Genomic DNA, 17,374 nt, shown 5'->3' on the forward strand with positions numbered 1-17,374 from the left:
TAGAAATCAAAAGCTTTCAAAGAATTACTGAATTCATGCCGGCTCTTAGTTATTAAGTATTTTCCCAATCAATAAATATAAAAAACATGACAGCTTTCATGTTGCATGATGTGTGAGAAACATTTGGATGTTACAAAGGCATCCTCATATTTCCAAAAGGTTGAGAAACCATGGTCTAGCTCAGAGCCGCACACACTTGGATGTGCAGGGAAGTTGCTTGGAGACCCTGGTACAGTGAGGATTCTGGGTGGGTCTGAGATTCCGCATTTCTAACACGCTCTCAGGAGACGCCAACGCTGCTGGCCAGAGAAACACACTTTGAGCAGCAGGACTCACAGGAGAATGCCCACGCTCTTTAGCAGAACACACCAGGCCCTTGGGCACGGGGCCCCTGCCTACCTTCCAGCCCCAGGTCTCATCCTGAGAAGCAGCTTCCCCTCCTTCTGCCTGGGCTCACATCCTCCACCCCACCCCTCAAACACACCGTCCCCGCACGCCCACACACTGCTCAGCAACCTGGCACAGGGGCCTGAGATTCCAACCAAGTCATCTCCTTCCCTGAAGCACCACTGAGACACTCTCTTCCTTCCTTCCAGAACCAGCTATCCCCTCCTTTGTGTTCCACCTCTACTCTATCATGGCACTTGACAACGCTCAATTGTTTACCTGTCCCCTGTCTAGACTGCAAGTACCTGAAGCTAAGTAAGCACTTTATATAAAAATTGTTGATGAATTTCCATCTACTATATAGCTGAGCTATTCCTTGGATTGTGACCTCTGGAAAACCTGGAAGGGGCCCTTTATCTGTATCACTGAGTGCCCAGCACTTAGTAGGTGCTCAGTCTAGATTTACTGACTAGGAGGACATGAACTCTGGGGTGGTGGGTCTGTTTCATTCACTTCTTAGATGCTCTGCTTGGACCACTCCTGGCTGGCCTGAAGTGTTAACCTGAGCACATACATTTTCTGCACAGCACAGCTTAATGTAGGTCTTCCCAGAAGGATAAAAGTCAGGCTGCTCTGGCTGCTCAATGGATGCCTGCCTCCAGCAGTGCTTCTGAGTGACGGCATCATTTCCTCAGACTCCTGGGGCACCTGAGAGGACCCCCCAACCCCCAGCCCCGTGCAGCCCAGTGGCTCCCGGCAGTGACCCCAGCTAACTACTGCATGTCACTGTGCTCCAAACTCCTGCAATTCAGGCCAGAGTCTGCTCCTCTCGTTTTGGGGAGGTCCTCAGAGCCTGGCACAGTGACAGGAGTTTTTCCTGAGTTTTTCCTGGGAGCAGAGATGGTGAAGAATCCATAGCAACCATCGGCATCCACTCTTGGCTCGCGTCCCATTTGTGATGGGGGAGGGAAAGTGTGCTACCCTTGGTTGCTGCTCAGGCCTGCCAGCTACGGTGAAAATTCACGATTGCTTTTCGCTTAATTTTTATTTTTATCAAAGCAATATATGTATATAATTTAAAAAGCCAAAGTGTACCACAGGGCTTAATGAGAAACAGCGGTTTCCTGCTTCCCCCTCCCCACCCCGAGTCCCACTCCTCGGCTGTGTTAGCTGATTCTTCTGGTATTTAAGGTGCCATTCCTTCGCATCAAATGTTTGACAGTTATTTCCTGATTTTTGAAAGTTTTAGACACTGTCTGTTGGATTCCTACCACGGAAGATGAGGATGTAGGCTTTCATACGAAGTGTCCCATCACATTTTCATCCCTTTCATCCTCCAGATACAGTTATAGTTGGTTAAATCAGTATGCAGCTTTGACGTAATTATGACTATGCAGATATTATTTACAACCCTGCCTTATAGTATATAACAATTTCTATCTCTTTCTTGTGAAACTTTTTTGCTTTTTCTGTTTTTAAATTTTGTTTTGTTTCGCCTTGCTTTTTGGGAATCCAGATCTATGGCAGAGCTGTGGCGCGCCTCTCAATGCTACAGGCCACATCCCCCCGGCAAGCCTCCCGGACCTTCCATCTTCCTGCTCGCTTGGACTGATTCTTCTCTGGGTCTTCTCCCAACTGTTGTCCTGGTTCTTCCCTTCGGCCACAGCCGGGGAATTCTCTTTAGAACAGATCCCTATTTCTTTACTCTTATGCTATTCTCTCTCTTGGTTTACTCTCATCCTCTAGAAGCTTCCTGAGAACCTGTACCTGGGAGATACTTTTCGTGAAACCAAATTCTATCCCCACACTTGATTTGTGGCTTGCTGGTTATAGATGTTCTACCTTAGAAAAATGTCCCCAGCTTCCAGTTTCTTTTGAAAGTGCCAGGATATTCTGATTCTAGATTCTAGGCTTATCACTATTTTTTCTCTCTCTAGAAACTTTCAGTTTTTCTCCCTTTCCCTATTAGTCTGAATTTCCCAAGAATGTGTCTTGTTTCTTTCACAGAGACCAGTTAATTTGTCATTTATTGCAAACAGGACTTGGTGAACTCCTGATCTGGAAAGTCATGAGCGTCAGTGGAGAATTTGTCTGTATTATTTCTTTGACAACGTCCTCCTCACCATTCCTTTGGTCTTGTTATTCTAGAACTCCTAAGTAAGAAGTTGGACTTCCTGGACTGACCCTCTAATTTTCATATATTTTTTTCTCCCATTTTCCATCAGTTTACCTTTTCGTTTTTGCCTTTTTATGTGTGTGTATGTGTGTGGGGTTTCCTGAAATCCTTCTATGGAATTTTTAATTTTTGCAAAAATGTTTTTAATTTCTTAGAGTTTTTTTCCTTCCTTGAATTTTCCTTTTTAATAGCATCCTGTGCTTGTGTTTATAGATACAGTATCATTTAATTTCTCTCTTGAGAATTTACATTAAAGCATTTTGATGTTTCCTTTTGCTTCCTCTATTTTGTATTTATCAAACTCTGATATAGTGCCTCATATTAGCCAGACACTGTTCTAAGCACTTGACAAATTTTAACTCATTTCAAGCTTCCTAACAACTTTATGGAGTAGATAATATTATTAATACCATTTTTCAGGTGATTAAACTGAGGTTCAGAGAGGTTAAGGTCACACAGCTGGTAAGTGGTAGAGCTGGGACTGAACCCAGGCAGACTGGCTCTAAAGCTTGTGTTGCTAACCATTGTCTCATTTCCTCAAAGTGCCTTTTGTGCTTAGTGTTTGGTTTGGGTTCCTTGCCTGCTAGTGGCCTCTCTCAAATGCCTGGCTCTTTGGCTGTCTGTGCATGGGTGAGAGGAACTTAGAGGCTGCACAGCTGTTTGTGGGTGGGAGGAATTACCAGTCAATAGGCTTCACTCTGGGATAGGGGTTCTTAACCAGGGGTCCATGGACCTCTGGGGTCTGTGGAAAGATTCCAGGGAGTCTGTGAGCTTGAATTGAAAAAAAATCAACTTAATATCTTTGTTTTCTCTGACCTCTAACTGAAATCTAGCATTTCCTTTACTTATGAATGTATGCAATAAATAAATTAAAGTAGTACTCATTTCACCTGACTGGCAAAGGGGTCCGTGGAACAAGAAAGATTAAGAACCCCTGCTCTAGGGTGACCTAACCAGCCTGTTTTGTTTGGGGTCTCCCGACTGTCATTATCTATGGGTCTGTTCCCTTGAGTTTGCCTGTTTCTCCGGGAAGGGATTCTGCGTGGGATGTGCATGGGGTAGATAAGCCTGGCAGGGGGTAAGCAGAATTGCCCTCATCTCCCTGTTTTCTGTATAGCACCTCCCACCTGCCCTCCGCTATCCCTGGTCTCCCCAAGTACAGAGCCTGTCTGTTTCAACCTTGCTGAAAAGCAAACTTCCTATCATCTGCTAGGGTCAGGGAGAGAGATTTGTCTGGTTGGTTGGGGCTATGGGAGGATATGGGGGGACCCAGTGGCTTTAGACTTTCAACCAGTCCTCCTAGTTTTAGCTCCTCTCTTATCCCTGTCTTCTGCAGTGTCTGATGCCCTCAATTTCTGATCCATTCTGGGGTTCTATGGTGATAATTGTTTTGGCTTTAATTGGCCTCCCCACTGCAGGCCCTCAGCTTTTAGCCTTCTCTGGCCAGTCACCACTCATCCACATGCATTTCATCTTCCCAGGAATTTTCTGATACCTCCTGTTGTCTTGTCTCTATCATCTTTGTCCTTATGGATTTATACTTTAAAGAAAACCCCATTATATGCATTTCCCCCCTCTCCATCCCAGGAAAGAGATGTTTTGAGTTGGTTTCTGGGAGGCGCATAGTCACAAAACCAACCAACACTGTTTTTCATCACAATAACATCAGCCTTCCTCCAGTGTTTTTCAAATTGTGTTCATAGAACACTTGGATTCCTAGGAGAAAGCAAACCAGGGTCTCTGGACCCCCATCTTCAGCTGAACTAGAGAAGCTCTACTTTTATCTGTTTTATATGTTGGGACTGTGCTAAAGCTTTTGTTCAATACAAGGATTTGCTTTTAAAAAGAAAAAGAAAAAACAGAAAAGGAGAACTGCAACAGACCTATCATTATATGTAATTCTCTCTCCAGAGATGTCACCTATTTTCCCTGAGCTATTTTCATGGCAGTGCTTTTAAAATCACATTTAGAACATTAAAGGAATTTAGTGAAAGGGGCATGGCTTTTGGGTTCAGATGTGGGTTTTAAACGTGGTTTAACTACTTAACTAAGTTAGGCCCTTGGGAAGCGTACTCAGCTTCTCTGGGCCTCAAGTTTCTTTATCTTCCAATGTCGATCATAACACCTCCTCGGCAGGGTAATTGGGGGGAATGTTCTTGGCATAATGTTCATTTCTTCCTCACCATGGTCCTTTCAGTGTGCACAATTCAGCATAGATTATTTATTTCTTTTGACAAATATTTGTTGTCCTGATATAAATTAATAAGCCAGATAGTCCAAGTTTCCTCTTGGTGCTTACACTTTAGTGGAAGGGGACAAACAATGAAAAAGTAAGCATATCAAATAAGAAAATTGTATGGTATACTTGAAGGTGATATATGTTATGGAAAAAAGGAAAAGTGGAGCAGGTTAAAGAGGGATGAAGAGTGCAGAATGGGGGTTGTAATTTTAAATGGGATAGTCAGTGTGAGTCTCATTGAGGAGGTGATGTTTGAGCAAAGATCTGACAGAGGTGAGGCAAATAGCCATGCAAATATCTGAGCAAAGAGCAGGCAGATGGAACAGGGCGTGCAGCCTCCCTAAAGGAAGAGTGTTCCTGAAGCGTTCAAGACGCAGCAGGGAAGCCAAATGAACAAGGGGGACAGTAGGAGATGATGGGCTGGAGATAACGGGGGGCAGATGTTTACTCCACTTACAGCCTAGAGTCTAAAAATAATTCTTTTGCTCAAAATGTATCTGATAAAAAATGAAATTCATTTTGATTCAACACTAGGATTTGAGTAAATCAAGGCAGATTACATTTGATGAAAAGGTGTAGTTTGCATCGGGGTGAGTAAGGGACAAAAGGTGATGAATGGCGGTCTCCGAGATGGTCCTTCCGACTTTGGAACCTGTCCATTTAGAATTTGCGTTGATTAGAATGTTCTCTGTACACTGACTCTGGTTTCTTCAGTGTAACCTATCCCTGACCCTTACCCTCACTCCCACCTCCCCCAGCCATGACCATTCAAGAGACCATCTGCCCAGCACCCAGGAGTTCTCTGGGCAGCTCCTTTCCCACCTGCCATCCACTCAGCTCCTGCAGGGTCTCTCATGTCCTAACCTGACTGAAGCTGGGCCAGTGATTTCCTTCATTTTTTTTTTTTTTAATAGGAGATCAATGACAGTGTCAGGACAGTCTTGCTGGTGGTAGGATTTGTAAAATATAAAACTCAGGGTCTGTTGGGAGCTGTGTGTGGAAAAATATGTATATGTGGAAAAGCTCGTCTCCAGTAGGAAAATGAAAGTGATTCAGAGAGAGGAGAGTTGAGAAAAGGGTGTATGAGCCCTTGGTTCTGCTTGTTTCTGATGCTGCATCCTTGCCTTTCCTGCTGTTTGGTTGTTGAAGCTTGCCTTATCTTCTGGGGACAATATAATTCCTTTTATGGCTAAGCTTGTTTGAATCAGGTTTCTCTCATGTGCAACCTAGATAACCCACTGCCTATTTTTTTTTTTTTTTTTTAATTTTGGAACAATTTAAAACTTACAGGGCAGTTGCAAAAACAATACAAAACCCCATACAGAGAATTTTACCAAACACCTCCCCCTCCCCCAGACACCCAGATCCACCAATTCCAATATTTTGCCGCATTTGTTATACCAATACACCCAACCATCATCTGTCCGTCCATTCATCCATCCATCCATCCATCCATCCATCCATCCATCCATCCATCCATCCATCTACTTTCTGAACATTTGAGAGCAGGTTGTACACATCATACTCCTTGAGCACATAATACTACCATGCACATTTCCTGCCAACAAGGACATTCACTTATGCAAACAATCACTTTAAGTGCAGTCACGAAGTTTAATAAGCTCAACATTGATATAAAACTTATATTCTATATTCCCTTTTTCCCCCTCTTATGTACCAATAATGTCCTTTTGGGTCCTTTCTCCTCCATTCTTAGATCTGATTCAGGATCATGTATTGCATTTCATTGTCATTATCTCTTCCTTTTTCTCTTTTTTAATTTGTGGAAACACAAGCAACACATATCTTTCCATTCCAAACCCTCTCAAGCATACTATTCAGTGGGATCCACAATGTTGGAGTACCCCCCCCTCACAATCTATTATTATAATTTGCCTTTCACCCCAAACAGAAGCTCTACACTCATGTTGCATTAATTCTCCACTACCCCTGCCCATTACCCTTGGTAACCTCTACTCTATTTTCTGTCTATGACCTTGCATATTCTCTGATATTTTCTTTGTTGGTACCATGGGAATTATACTTAACATCCTAAATCTATAACAATCTCATTTGCTTTGATACCAGCTTAACTTCAATAGTATATGTAAACTATATTCCTACACCCCTCTACCCTCTACCTATATCTAGTTCTTGCTGCAAATTACATTTTTATACATTATGAGTGTAAAACCATTGATTTATCATTATATTTTATGCTTTTGCCTTTTAGATCCTGTAGAAATAAAAAGTGGATTTACAAATAAAAAATACATTAGTACTGGTATTTATATTTACCCATGTAATTTTCTTTACTGGATAGCTGTATTTCTCCATGTGGCCTTGTGTCAACTGTCTAGTATATTTCCTTTCAACCTGCAGAACTCCCTTTAGCATTTCTTATAGGGCTAGTCTAGCAGTGATGAACTCCCTCAGCTTTTGTTTATCTGGGAATGTCTTAATTCCACCTTCTTTTTTGAAAGACAGTTTTGCTGGATAAAGAATTCTTAGTTGGGAATTTTTTGTTTTTGGCATATTAAAAATGTCTTAATTTTATTGAAGTTTGCTTGTATGTGACACGTTGGTTTTCTCGTGTGGTTTTCGGAATTCTTTGTCTTTGGCATTCAACAGTTTGATTATAACATAGTGTAGTGTGGTCTAGTTGGAGTTCACTGAGCATCCTGGATGTATATATTCATGTCTTTTGTTAAATTTGGGGAATTTTCTGCCATAATTTCTTGAAATAGTCTCTCTGCCCCTTTCTTTCTTCCTTCTTCTGGGACTCCCACAAAGCATATATTGGTATACTTTATGGTATCCCCCATGTTCCTCTGGCTCTGTTTACTTTTCTTCATTCTTTCTTTCTTTGGCTCTTCAGACTGGATAGTTTCAATTGTCTTATTTTCAAGTTCATGAATTCTTTATTCTGCCAGCTCAAATGTGCTGTTTAATTCCTCTATGGAATTTTAAATTTCTAATTCTGTGGTTTTGAAATCTGTTTGGTTCCTTTTTATAATTTCCATCTCTCTATTGATACTCTTTTTGTGTCCATCTATTGTTTTCCTGGTTTTCTTTAGTTCTTTGTTCATGTTTTACTTTAGCTCTTTGAGCATATTTAGGACCATTTTTTTGAAATCTTTGTCTGGAATATCCTAGGTCTGATCCTATGCATTGATAGTTTTTGTTTTTTTTAAAGACTTATTTTTTATTTATTTCTCTCCCTTTCCCTGCCTCCCCCAGCCCCGCACCCTCGCCGGTTGTCTGCTCTCTCTGTCCATTTGCTGTGTCTCTTTCTGTGTCTGCTTGTATTCTTGTCAGCGGCCTCGGAATCTGTGTCTTGTTTTGTTGTGTCATCTTGCCGCGTCAGCTCTCCGTGCATGTGGCGCCATTCCTGGGCAGGCTGTACTTTTTTTGTGCTGGGTGGCTCTCCTTATGGGGTGCACTCCTTGCGTGTGGAGCTTCCTTACGTGGGGGACACCCCTGCATGGCATGGCACTCCTTGCGCGCATCAGCACTGTGTGTGTGGGCCAGCTCATCACAAGGGTCAGGAGGCCCTGGGTTTGAAATTTGGACCTTCCATGTGGTAGATGGATGCCCTATCCGTTGGGCCAAATTTGCTTCCCTCATTCATAGTTTTTAATGCTACAGTCTTCTCCTTTGCCTGGACCATCACATCCTGTTTCTTTGTGTGTTTTGTAATTTGCTGTTGAAACCTGGACATTTTGAAATTTTAGTGTGTTATCATTGGAATTATTGGAATTTAGACTCTGAGGCATCTGTTCCTTATACTTGTATCCAGCTAGTATTATGACAGAGCTTTCCTTGAGTGCCAGGAGCTAACAAAGAAAAAAAAAAGAAAAGACAACACCTTTCCCAGTCTTTGAAGATTGACCTATGTGAGTGCTCCCCATCAGAGCTTAGCCACACATTGAATATGGAACTAGCCACAGGTCAACTTGTAGGAGCCTTCCCGATCTTTTCTGCTGCATGTCTCTTTGCTTTGGCATGTGGGTGTGGCCCTAGGAATTTCCCTGTTTATGTGAATATGAATATATCCTCTTCCCTAGGAAACTATTTCCTCACGTCCTGGGCACTGCTTTATGTCCTTCGGACAGTAATCCCTTGACCCAGGCAACACAAATTGACTGCTCTCCCACAATGTTCTGTAGGAGCTTGGTGAGCTGTCTTCTACATGCAGGGCTGCCTCTGGGATAGTGAGTCCCTCAGGCTACCACCAGACCGATTGGGTCAGACATACACACTCCCAGCATGTGCGTGAGGATTTCTTTGTTCCCTCCTGAACTGGGACAAGGGATCTGTGCTGGAAGCCAAGCCAGTGAGGGAATGGTGGAGAGCGAGCCAGGATACCATGAGATCCTACCACTTTGAAGTGGCCTTTTACTTGATTCAGTGCTTGCTCTATTATTGTGGTGTTTTAACTGTTTTCTGGAGCTTTTAGAAAGATGTTTCTGCCAATTCTTGCCAGTTGTTCAGAGCTTCTTTGTGGGGATAGAGCCATGAAGCATCTCACTCTACCATCTTGTTCTGGCCCTTCCCACCCCTTTGAGCTGTTATTTCTTTTTATCTTTGAAGTTACTCAGAAGCATCTGGACAATTTCATTTTGTAAGAATCTCCCACCTGTCTTTAAATTATTTCCTCTAGAAAACCCTAGCTTTGGAATCTGTACTTCTATAGCCTAGGACGGCTTTTCTGAGAGTATATTTTGTGAGCTCCTCCATTAAAAAAAAAGTTTCCATGGTCAAAGACATTTGGGTAATAAATGCTGCACACAATATTCCTATCTTGGAGATTCATTAGGTAGTGTATTAAAGAACTCCTGGGATGAATAAATGTGTTTAACTTTGTTTAATGGGGTTTCCCACAATATTTTGCTTATTTTTTTTCTTTTTAAAATTTTTTTGTAAATAAAAATTTTTTTTTAATTAAAAATATTTTTCCCAGGTATTTTTTTTTTTTTGACCCTGGATCTTTTTCACTCATGGAACATGCTATAGCCCAAACACCTGATGTTCCAGGGGACCCACTGTGGGGCACATTCTCTAAGTCCATGTGTGACTGAATTTGCCTTCCTTAGAATGGCATGTTACCAGGCTGTGTAACTTATCCTCTGCACAGAGATGTTTGACCAAGAGGGTACCTGGTGTGGATTGGTGCTAGCCAGGTGGAAGGGATGATGATTTGAATAGAGGTGCCCTCTACTTCCTAAGCATGAGCACAGAGAACAGGGTCCTCCCAGAGGGGGTACCTTTTTTAAAATTTACTCATCATCATAAGTGCTGATGGTGGTCTGCAAATAACTGTCACCTCCCCAAGTGGTCCTTCTGTCAGTCAAAATTTACCCAGGGGAGTGGTTCCCTCACGGCATCTTTAAATTTTTGAGAGATGAAGCTGTCCATGAGGCAAGGCAAGGTGAGATGAGGTGGGGCAAGAAGCTTTGAGCAGAATGGGACCTCCAGCCTAAGGTTTGCTTCAGGACGCCCATCACAGGTATGAGGTGTTGGAGTATCTTCTGTCTCTGGGACAGTTTGACTCTCCTCCCACCTGTTGCTCATCATTATCATCTCTCCACTGTCTACAGTTGGCTGAGCACTTTTACAGATGTGCTCTCATTTGATTCCTTTAGCCATCCTGTAAAGTCAATGGATTTTATTTGTCTCTATTTTACAGATGAGGAAACTGAGGAGGACTCACTTGTTCATAGTCACAGAGCTAGTAAAGAAAGAGCTGGGATCTGACTTTGGGTCTGTCTGATCCTGTGATGCTACTTTTCCCATCCCTCTATAGTGTCCCTGTCTTCAGCTGCCTTTGGGTACTCCCCCAACAAGATATTTTGATTCGTCTCCATCCTCAGACACATGTCTCATATAAGGCCTGAGGTCCTTCCTCTAGGGAACTGATAGGTGGGAATGCCAAGGAAGCAAGGTGTCAGGTCTCTGGAGATGGTGGCCTCCTCCTGTGTGAGTCTGTAGAAGAGGGTAGTGTCTGTGGGGTGACATGGCTTAGCAGCCAGGAAGGCTGCCTCCCATCTGAGGCCTGGGGCAGGCTCAGGCTGGCTGTGTGCACAGTCCTCAGAAGCAGTGGGCCAGCAGCTATGCCTCCACAGGCTGCCTCATGACCAAGCAGCCCTCCCCTGTCACAGCCGCCTCTCCTTCAGCAGGTGTGTGGACCTCACCCCCACCCACCTGGGCTCATCCACTAGGACATGAGCAGATTTGAGATGACCAGAGGCTCTAAGAGGAAGCTCATTGCTTAGTGACTTTCAGTGGAAGACAGGTGGCATGGAGGAAACTCTGATGTGAGAACCAGGAGCCTGAGGTCACCATCCCTCAGCCTTCTTCCATGTTAAATGCGTTGAGAAGCCTGCCTACCACTCAAGTTGCGGTAAGGGTTATGTGACATTACAAAGGGGAAGACCGGGAATGAGAACGATCTCGATCCTTCTAGAGCACCAGAGGAAAGTGTGAGGGTGGTTGCAAAGGCAAACACACAAGAAGCAACCTAGTGTGATGTGAAGCTGCTCTGTCCACCAGCCACTAGCCACCTGCAACCATATAACTTTAATTTAATTAAAACTAAATTATGCTAATAGCTCAGTTCCTGGTTCTCACCATCCACATTTCAAGGGCTCAATAGCTACATGTGGCTAGTAGTTAGCATATGGGACAGCGCAGATGCAGAACATTGCCTTCATGGCAGAAGGTTCTATTGCACAGCAATGGCAGTGGGAAATAGCCAGTTTCTTCTGCTGCTCTCCCCTTACTTGAAACTCCTCCTTCTTCATGCAGCCTGCTTCCCCAACTGCAAACCTGGTAAGTGAAAAGTGCTGGTCTATTGCCTAGTCATGGCTCAGGCTCCCAGCAGGGATACGACTGGAGTTCTCAGATGAATCCCAAGTGCAAGTCTTTTCTCCTAATGAGATAACAAGCTCCAGAAAGGCAGGGTCTTCATCTCATGTCTTCAGCATCCCTGACAATGACCCACATGTGTCAGTCACGATTACTGATTTGTCCTGAACTGGGACAGCTCAGAGTCCACTTGGACTGACTGGTGGTCCTGCAGCTTGGGTCACATCCTTGGCTCCACCACGAACTTCTGCCTGACTTCAAGTACATCACTACCTCAGTTCTCCCTCTACCGCAGAAATAGGGAGGTGGCCCAGACCAGGTGATCTCAGATGGTCTTTCCTGCTCTGACTATCTATGGCTTTAGAAGTCAGAATGCAGATTTTGTGGGTTAGACCATGGGGTCAGAGCCCATTCTATCAGCTGCAGTGCTTAGACCCAAGGTCTCCTCCATGCAGGGAGCTGGCATGTGAGGGTGTCGTGTGATGGGTGTGTAGCATTGTGAGTGGGAACGTGTCTATATGTGCTTTTGCTCCTGCACCCAGGGAACAGGGTGGGAAATCCAACACTGCCATGGGAGGACATAACTAATTTCTGTGCAGGCCTTGGGTGCCGGGACTCTAGGCTTCATTCTATTTACTTGTCTATCTTCTGGTTCTACAGATGATTTAAAGTGGAGCATTGGATTCAATAAGCAAATACGTTCTGGTGTCTGCAAGGACTGGCCTCTTTTTGGGCACCGAGACCCAGCTCCCGGGATCCAGGTTTGTCTCCAGGACCCCCTGGTTGCAGGGCACAGGCTGACCACTGGACCCCCTGGTTGCAGGGCACAGGCTGACCACTGGACCCCTTGGTTGCAGGGCACAGGCTGACCACTGGAGCTTCTGGAAGGCCTGGCCCTGCCAGCGAGCACTCAGGAATTTCAGAGCTCCCCCATCGATATGCATTTGGGGCTGGATGCGTTACTCAATTTAGAAAAGTGGACATATCACAGAAGCATCTCCTTAGCAAGCAGTGGATGGGGCTTGGAGTGTCCCGGAACCTAGGTGAGCTGCTGAAAGCTATCACTGTGGCAGCCATGTTATCCTTCCGCTTAAGCAGCAGGAGGACTGACTATAACATGAGGTATGATGTGGCCTTGCTCTCCCTCCCTCTCAGGGTGCTCGAGTGAGAGGTGCTGGGAGGAAGGGGAGAGCTGATGGTGGAGAAAGCTTGGAGCTTGTGCTCAGCCATCCCTGGGTGCTCCCTGCCTCAGGACCACACCCCAGGACCTGAGGAATCGGCTCCAGGAATCCCAGGGTGGGGCAGCAAGTGGTGGGGTTGCGTCCTGCCCCCAGAAGGCTGTGGGGTGACGTGACTTAGTCAGGAACGCTGCCTACCGTCTGAGGCTGGCTGCCTGGCCTCCACCCCTCCTCAGCTCCAGCCTGAGTCCCAGGGCCTCCCTCCTGCTGGAATCTTCTCTCAATCCTCCTCCTCTGTCTGCTCCCCAGGCTCATTTCCTGACACTCCTCTCCCCATTTTGCCCTGAACACAGAATTTACCTTATATCAGGCCTCCTTTGTGTCCAGGGTTCCTCCTTGTGGACCTGTCTTTACCTTCTCCACCTGATGAAATCCTACGAGACCCCCTTCAAACATCCCATCGACTATGACACTTTCCCTGAACCCCTTCTATCCATCCTCTCCAGGCTGGTGCCCCAATGGCACTGGGCATACTTGTCTGTGTGGAACATCTTACACTGGACTAGAATTATTTGTTTCCTCCTCTAGGTCGTGAGCAAGCACTTGGCCTCTTTCATCTTAGTGTCCTCACTTTGGTGTAAAGCCTGAGATAGCTTGGTGAATAGTTTGCTGAATGAATAAATGAATGCATGAAATAAACTTCAGAGCCTGTACACCTGTGTTCCCAGGAGCTCACACAGGCTTGATGCCCGGCTCCAGAGTCCATGCCCTTTGGTTTTCCAACACTTCCTCCACCTTCTGCAGTGGGGCAGGACCCTGTTTTCCTTCTGGTTGAGCCTTCCTAGCTGGGCTGGGGCACTCAAGATGCCCTCCTGAAATCAAGCCACTCACCTGCCCGACCATACGTCTTCCCCCATGACTCCTGCCCAACACTACCCCACGCCCCACCTGCCTTCCCTCTCCAGTGTTCCCATCAGCTGCCCCTTTTCCACTGGTGAAATCTGAGGAACCTCAGCCCATACCAGGAGCCTCTTTACCATTTACCAGTATGTCCCCCACCCTCATTAGAAAAGTAGCCCCTCACAGGGTGGGCAAAGACAGCCCACCTGGGCCAACCAAAGCCTTCCAGTGTTGGCCCTCCGCGTCGCCCAGTGCCCTGGTCCCTGTGCCCAGCTCACCTGTCTCTCCCCAGATGGGCAGGTATTCATCTTGCTGAATGTCCAGCATGATCTCCAGCCCGTTGCCTGTCCCCCCCTTGACCGTGGTGAGCAGAGGCTTGCCATCCTCGCCTGAGTTAAACATGTAACACTTCCCATATTTTGTAAACACCTGAAGGAGAGAAGAGAGAGAGAGAAGCACATAGGTGACTTCAGACTGGGCTCCAGAGATTGGTGAGATGCCGGAAATCCGACACAGGCCAGAGTCCCCACATCTGTCACAACCATTACGTCTCGGGGACCAATGATTCCTCGCCCTGGCTGATGGCCAGACTTAGGCCAAGTGGGATTGTGGCATCACAGATAAAAACGTGGACACCCTCTGGGGTTTGTTTTAACAGGCCTGGTCTCTCTCCCTGTGTATACTCTCCCTGTGTATACTCTCCAGGGTGACCCTGTGCGTCAAAGGCGATAAGCAGCATCTGTAAACTTGGGGTCCTCCAATCTGCATCTCCAGCCCTGAGCTCTCTCCTGGGCTCCAGTCCCACTTACCCCACTGCCTTGTGAGCACACCCTCAGGGTGTCCCACAGATCCCAAACACTCAGCACACCCCAAAGGGAGCCAATCATCTTCCTTAGCCTCCCCGGCCCATCGGAGGGCTCTGGCGCACACCTGCTTGGGGAATACTATCGCCACCTGCCAAGACACTCAAGAGGGAGCCCTCAGAGTGGCTGTGCTCTCTTCCTCTCCCTCACCCACCAGGTACAACCAGACGTCAAGGCCTGCCAATACTGTCTGGATATTCCCCTTGGATTTTGCCTTTTCTCTTCCATAGTGCCATCATTTAGGACCCTAACATTTCTTGCCTGGGTTGCTATAATTTCCCAGCTGGACTTCTAGATTCCAGACAGCCTACTTGCAGCCCATCTTCTAATCTAATCACAGCTCGCTCTTTCTGATCAAGGTGTAAAATCCCTTTGGGCTACAGTCCAGACCCTCACCCAGGCTTCTCTGATGCACCCTGCCTACTCCTCCTCCTTTCTCTCCTGTTGCTTTCTACCTGAGTCCACAGGGATCCACCAGAAGGTAAACTGCATGGGTTCAGCGACTATGTCTGCTTATTCACTGAGGTATCTAGATCTAGTGGCTAGCACAGTGTCTAGCACAGAGTGGTGCTCAGGAAATAACTGTTGAATGAATGAATGGGTGGGTGATTGAATGAATGAAGTCAGACAAAAGATCTTGCAGCACTCTGGACGTGCCCGTCTGGTTCACACTGGTGACTTTCTACTTGTGGTTTCTGCCACCACTTGTAACTCTTCTCGTTCCTCTCTCTGCCTGGGCAACCTCTAGTTCTCTGCCTTAGCAACCTCTAGCTGTTCTCTGACACGAGATTGCTGCATTTCCTCTCCCAGAAAGACCAAGCTGGGTTACCACCCATCCTCGCTCTTCCCCTTGGTTCTTACCTGTCACATGGCACTGAATGGTTGGGTCTTGTTTCTCTCCCAAACTTGACTCTGCCTTTCATCTCTGAATCCCAGCACTTAGTACGTTTCCTGGCACACAACAGATGCTCAAGATGCAGTGTGGTGCTGTGGGAACAGCCCAGGGCAAGAAATGCACAGAGCTTTTTCCCTGTGTTATTGTTACCACTTATTAATTGTGTGCCTTTGGGTGAACCAAATAAACGCTTTGAGCCTCAATTTCTTCATCTATAAAATGGGGTGCTAGTCCTAGTTCTATCCCTAGCTACCGCTCAAGGTTATTGAGAGACTCAATGAAGTAATACATGTAAACGTACTTTGAAAACTCTAAAAGCTTTTTTACAAAAGCTGTGCGTTATTATGATTACATAACTGCTGTGGAATCTCAAGCTGAAGCCAAATTACATCTGACAAAATTGGCTGGAAGAGAGCCAGGCTGCGCGTGCTGGATTCCTGCGGCCACTGAGGCTTTGGGCCTGGTCGCCTCCCTGGTGGTGCTCTACTGCACTGACCTCTCCTGCAGCGTGCAGGCTGTAGGGAGGCTCATGCCTTCCCATCCTTCAGTGCCCGGGCAGGCCAGGAGCAGGGGTGGGCCCTGGAGGCTGCCTTTCTTGTGCAGATCTTATTGGCCAGATGGAAGCAAGGGAGAGGGGCCTCTACTGTGTGCCAGGCACTGTGCTAGACACTTACCTACATTATCTCATTTAACCACCTTGCCAGTGACATGGGTGGGTATGGCTGCATCCATTATTCAGATGAGGAAACCAAGGGACAGTGTGGTTAAGTGACTTGCCTAAGGTCACACAGCAAAGAAGTAGAGGAGCCGGGATTCTAATACCTGTGCTCTTTCTGGATGTGCAGGCCTGGGAGGAACAACATTTTTTTGGAGTCTCTGTCATTGGAATGCTTCCAAGCCACACAGGCTTCCTCTCTGCCTTGCGTTTATCACCAGCCAAGCAATAGTCATCTTCATTGTGCACCTACTACATGTGAGGTTATAGTGATTGCAAAGATGGACAGCCCTACTTCTTTCCTTCAGGGTCTGTTGGAAGGACCAGGAAACATCAAATGGATTCCACATTTTACTTACTACACAAAACCATTCTGAGTCCCTGGCCAGCTGCACTATTTCAGGAGAGCAAGCCTTACACTCGCAGCTTCACAGTGAAGGAGGACAGCTGGTATTAATGCAAAGTCAAAAGCAAACATGCCTTTTCCAAGAACTGAGTTTTATCATCACTATTGCACATAGCAATTGAACTTGGCTTGTCCCCTGGAGAGCTGCTCTTGGGAACCCTGTGTAATGAACAGATAGAAGCATTTTATAGTGAGCATGTCCATTGCAAGTGGTTGAACCCATCTGGGACAACTTCCTCAGTTCCAATTGAGCATTTCCTTTCAGACACTCTGAATATTCTTTCTGCCTCCAAACTTGTTAATAATATTCATTTGTCTATCTAAAACGAAGAGATTCATAAACAAAAGTAAATTTCAGCCCAGCCCTGGATTGTTGGAAATCCCAGCTGCCCACCTGGTACTTGAACTTTGGAACATTGGTTTGGGGTTGGAATGTGGTCTCTTCTCTTGGAGTCAGGAGTGGTCCCTACCACATGCATGCTGTGTGCTGACCCTTCTTGGGCTTCCAAGGACCATCAAAAAGGGTTTTAGGGGTCACTGTGCCCACCCACAATTTTCTTAGGGATAAAGAAAAGGAAATCTGGGAGAAGGGAAGTGACTTGCTCAAGGTTATACTACAAGATCCGACTGCCCCTCCTTTCTCCTGTCTTCTCCAGTTTCCCCACTTACAGGATGCGATGGAGGGTCTATGGGATTGCTGAGGCCCCTTCCAGCGCTGACCTTCAGTCAATCCTTGACTCTGTGCCTG

The 17,374-nt window shown here is 45.9% G+C and overlaps 1 protein-coding gene across 4 annotated transcripts in view; it reads right to left on the reverse strand.

The window, feature by feature from the left end:
• Positions 1-17,374, reverse strand: part of ASIC2 (acid sensing ion channel subunit 2) — a 1,082,534-nt gene that overhangs the window by 76,163 nt on the left and 988,997 nt on the right. For all 4 annotated transcript variants that reach the window (XM_071210499.1, XM_071210500.1, XM_058283868.2 and 1 more), the window contains exon 2: positions 14,026-14,176. In XM_071210499.1, coding sequence (XP_071066600.1) covers positions 14,026-14,176 — 151 coding nt within the window. The remainder of the gene's footprint in view (positions 1-14,025; positions 14,177-17,374) is intronic.

The sequence above is a fragment of the Dasypus novemcinctus genome, chromosome 21 (genome assembly GCF_030445035.2).
Source record: "Dasypus novemcinctus isolate mDasNov1 chromosome 21, mDasNov1.1.hap2, whole genome shotgun sequence".
NCBI lineage: Eukaryota > Metazoa > Chordata > Mammalia > Cingulata > Dasypodidae > Dasypus > Dasypus novemcinctus.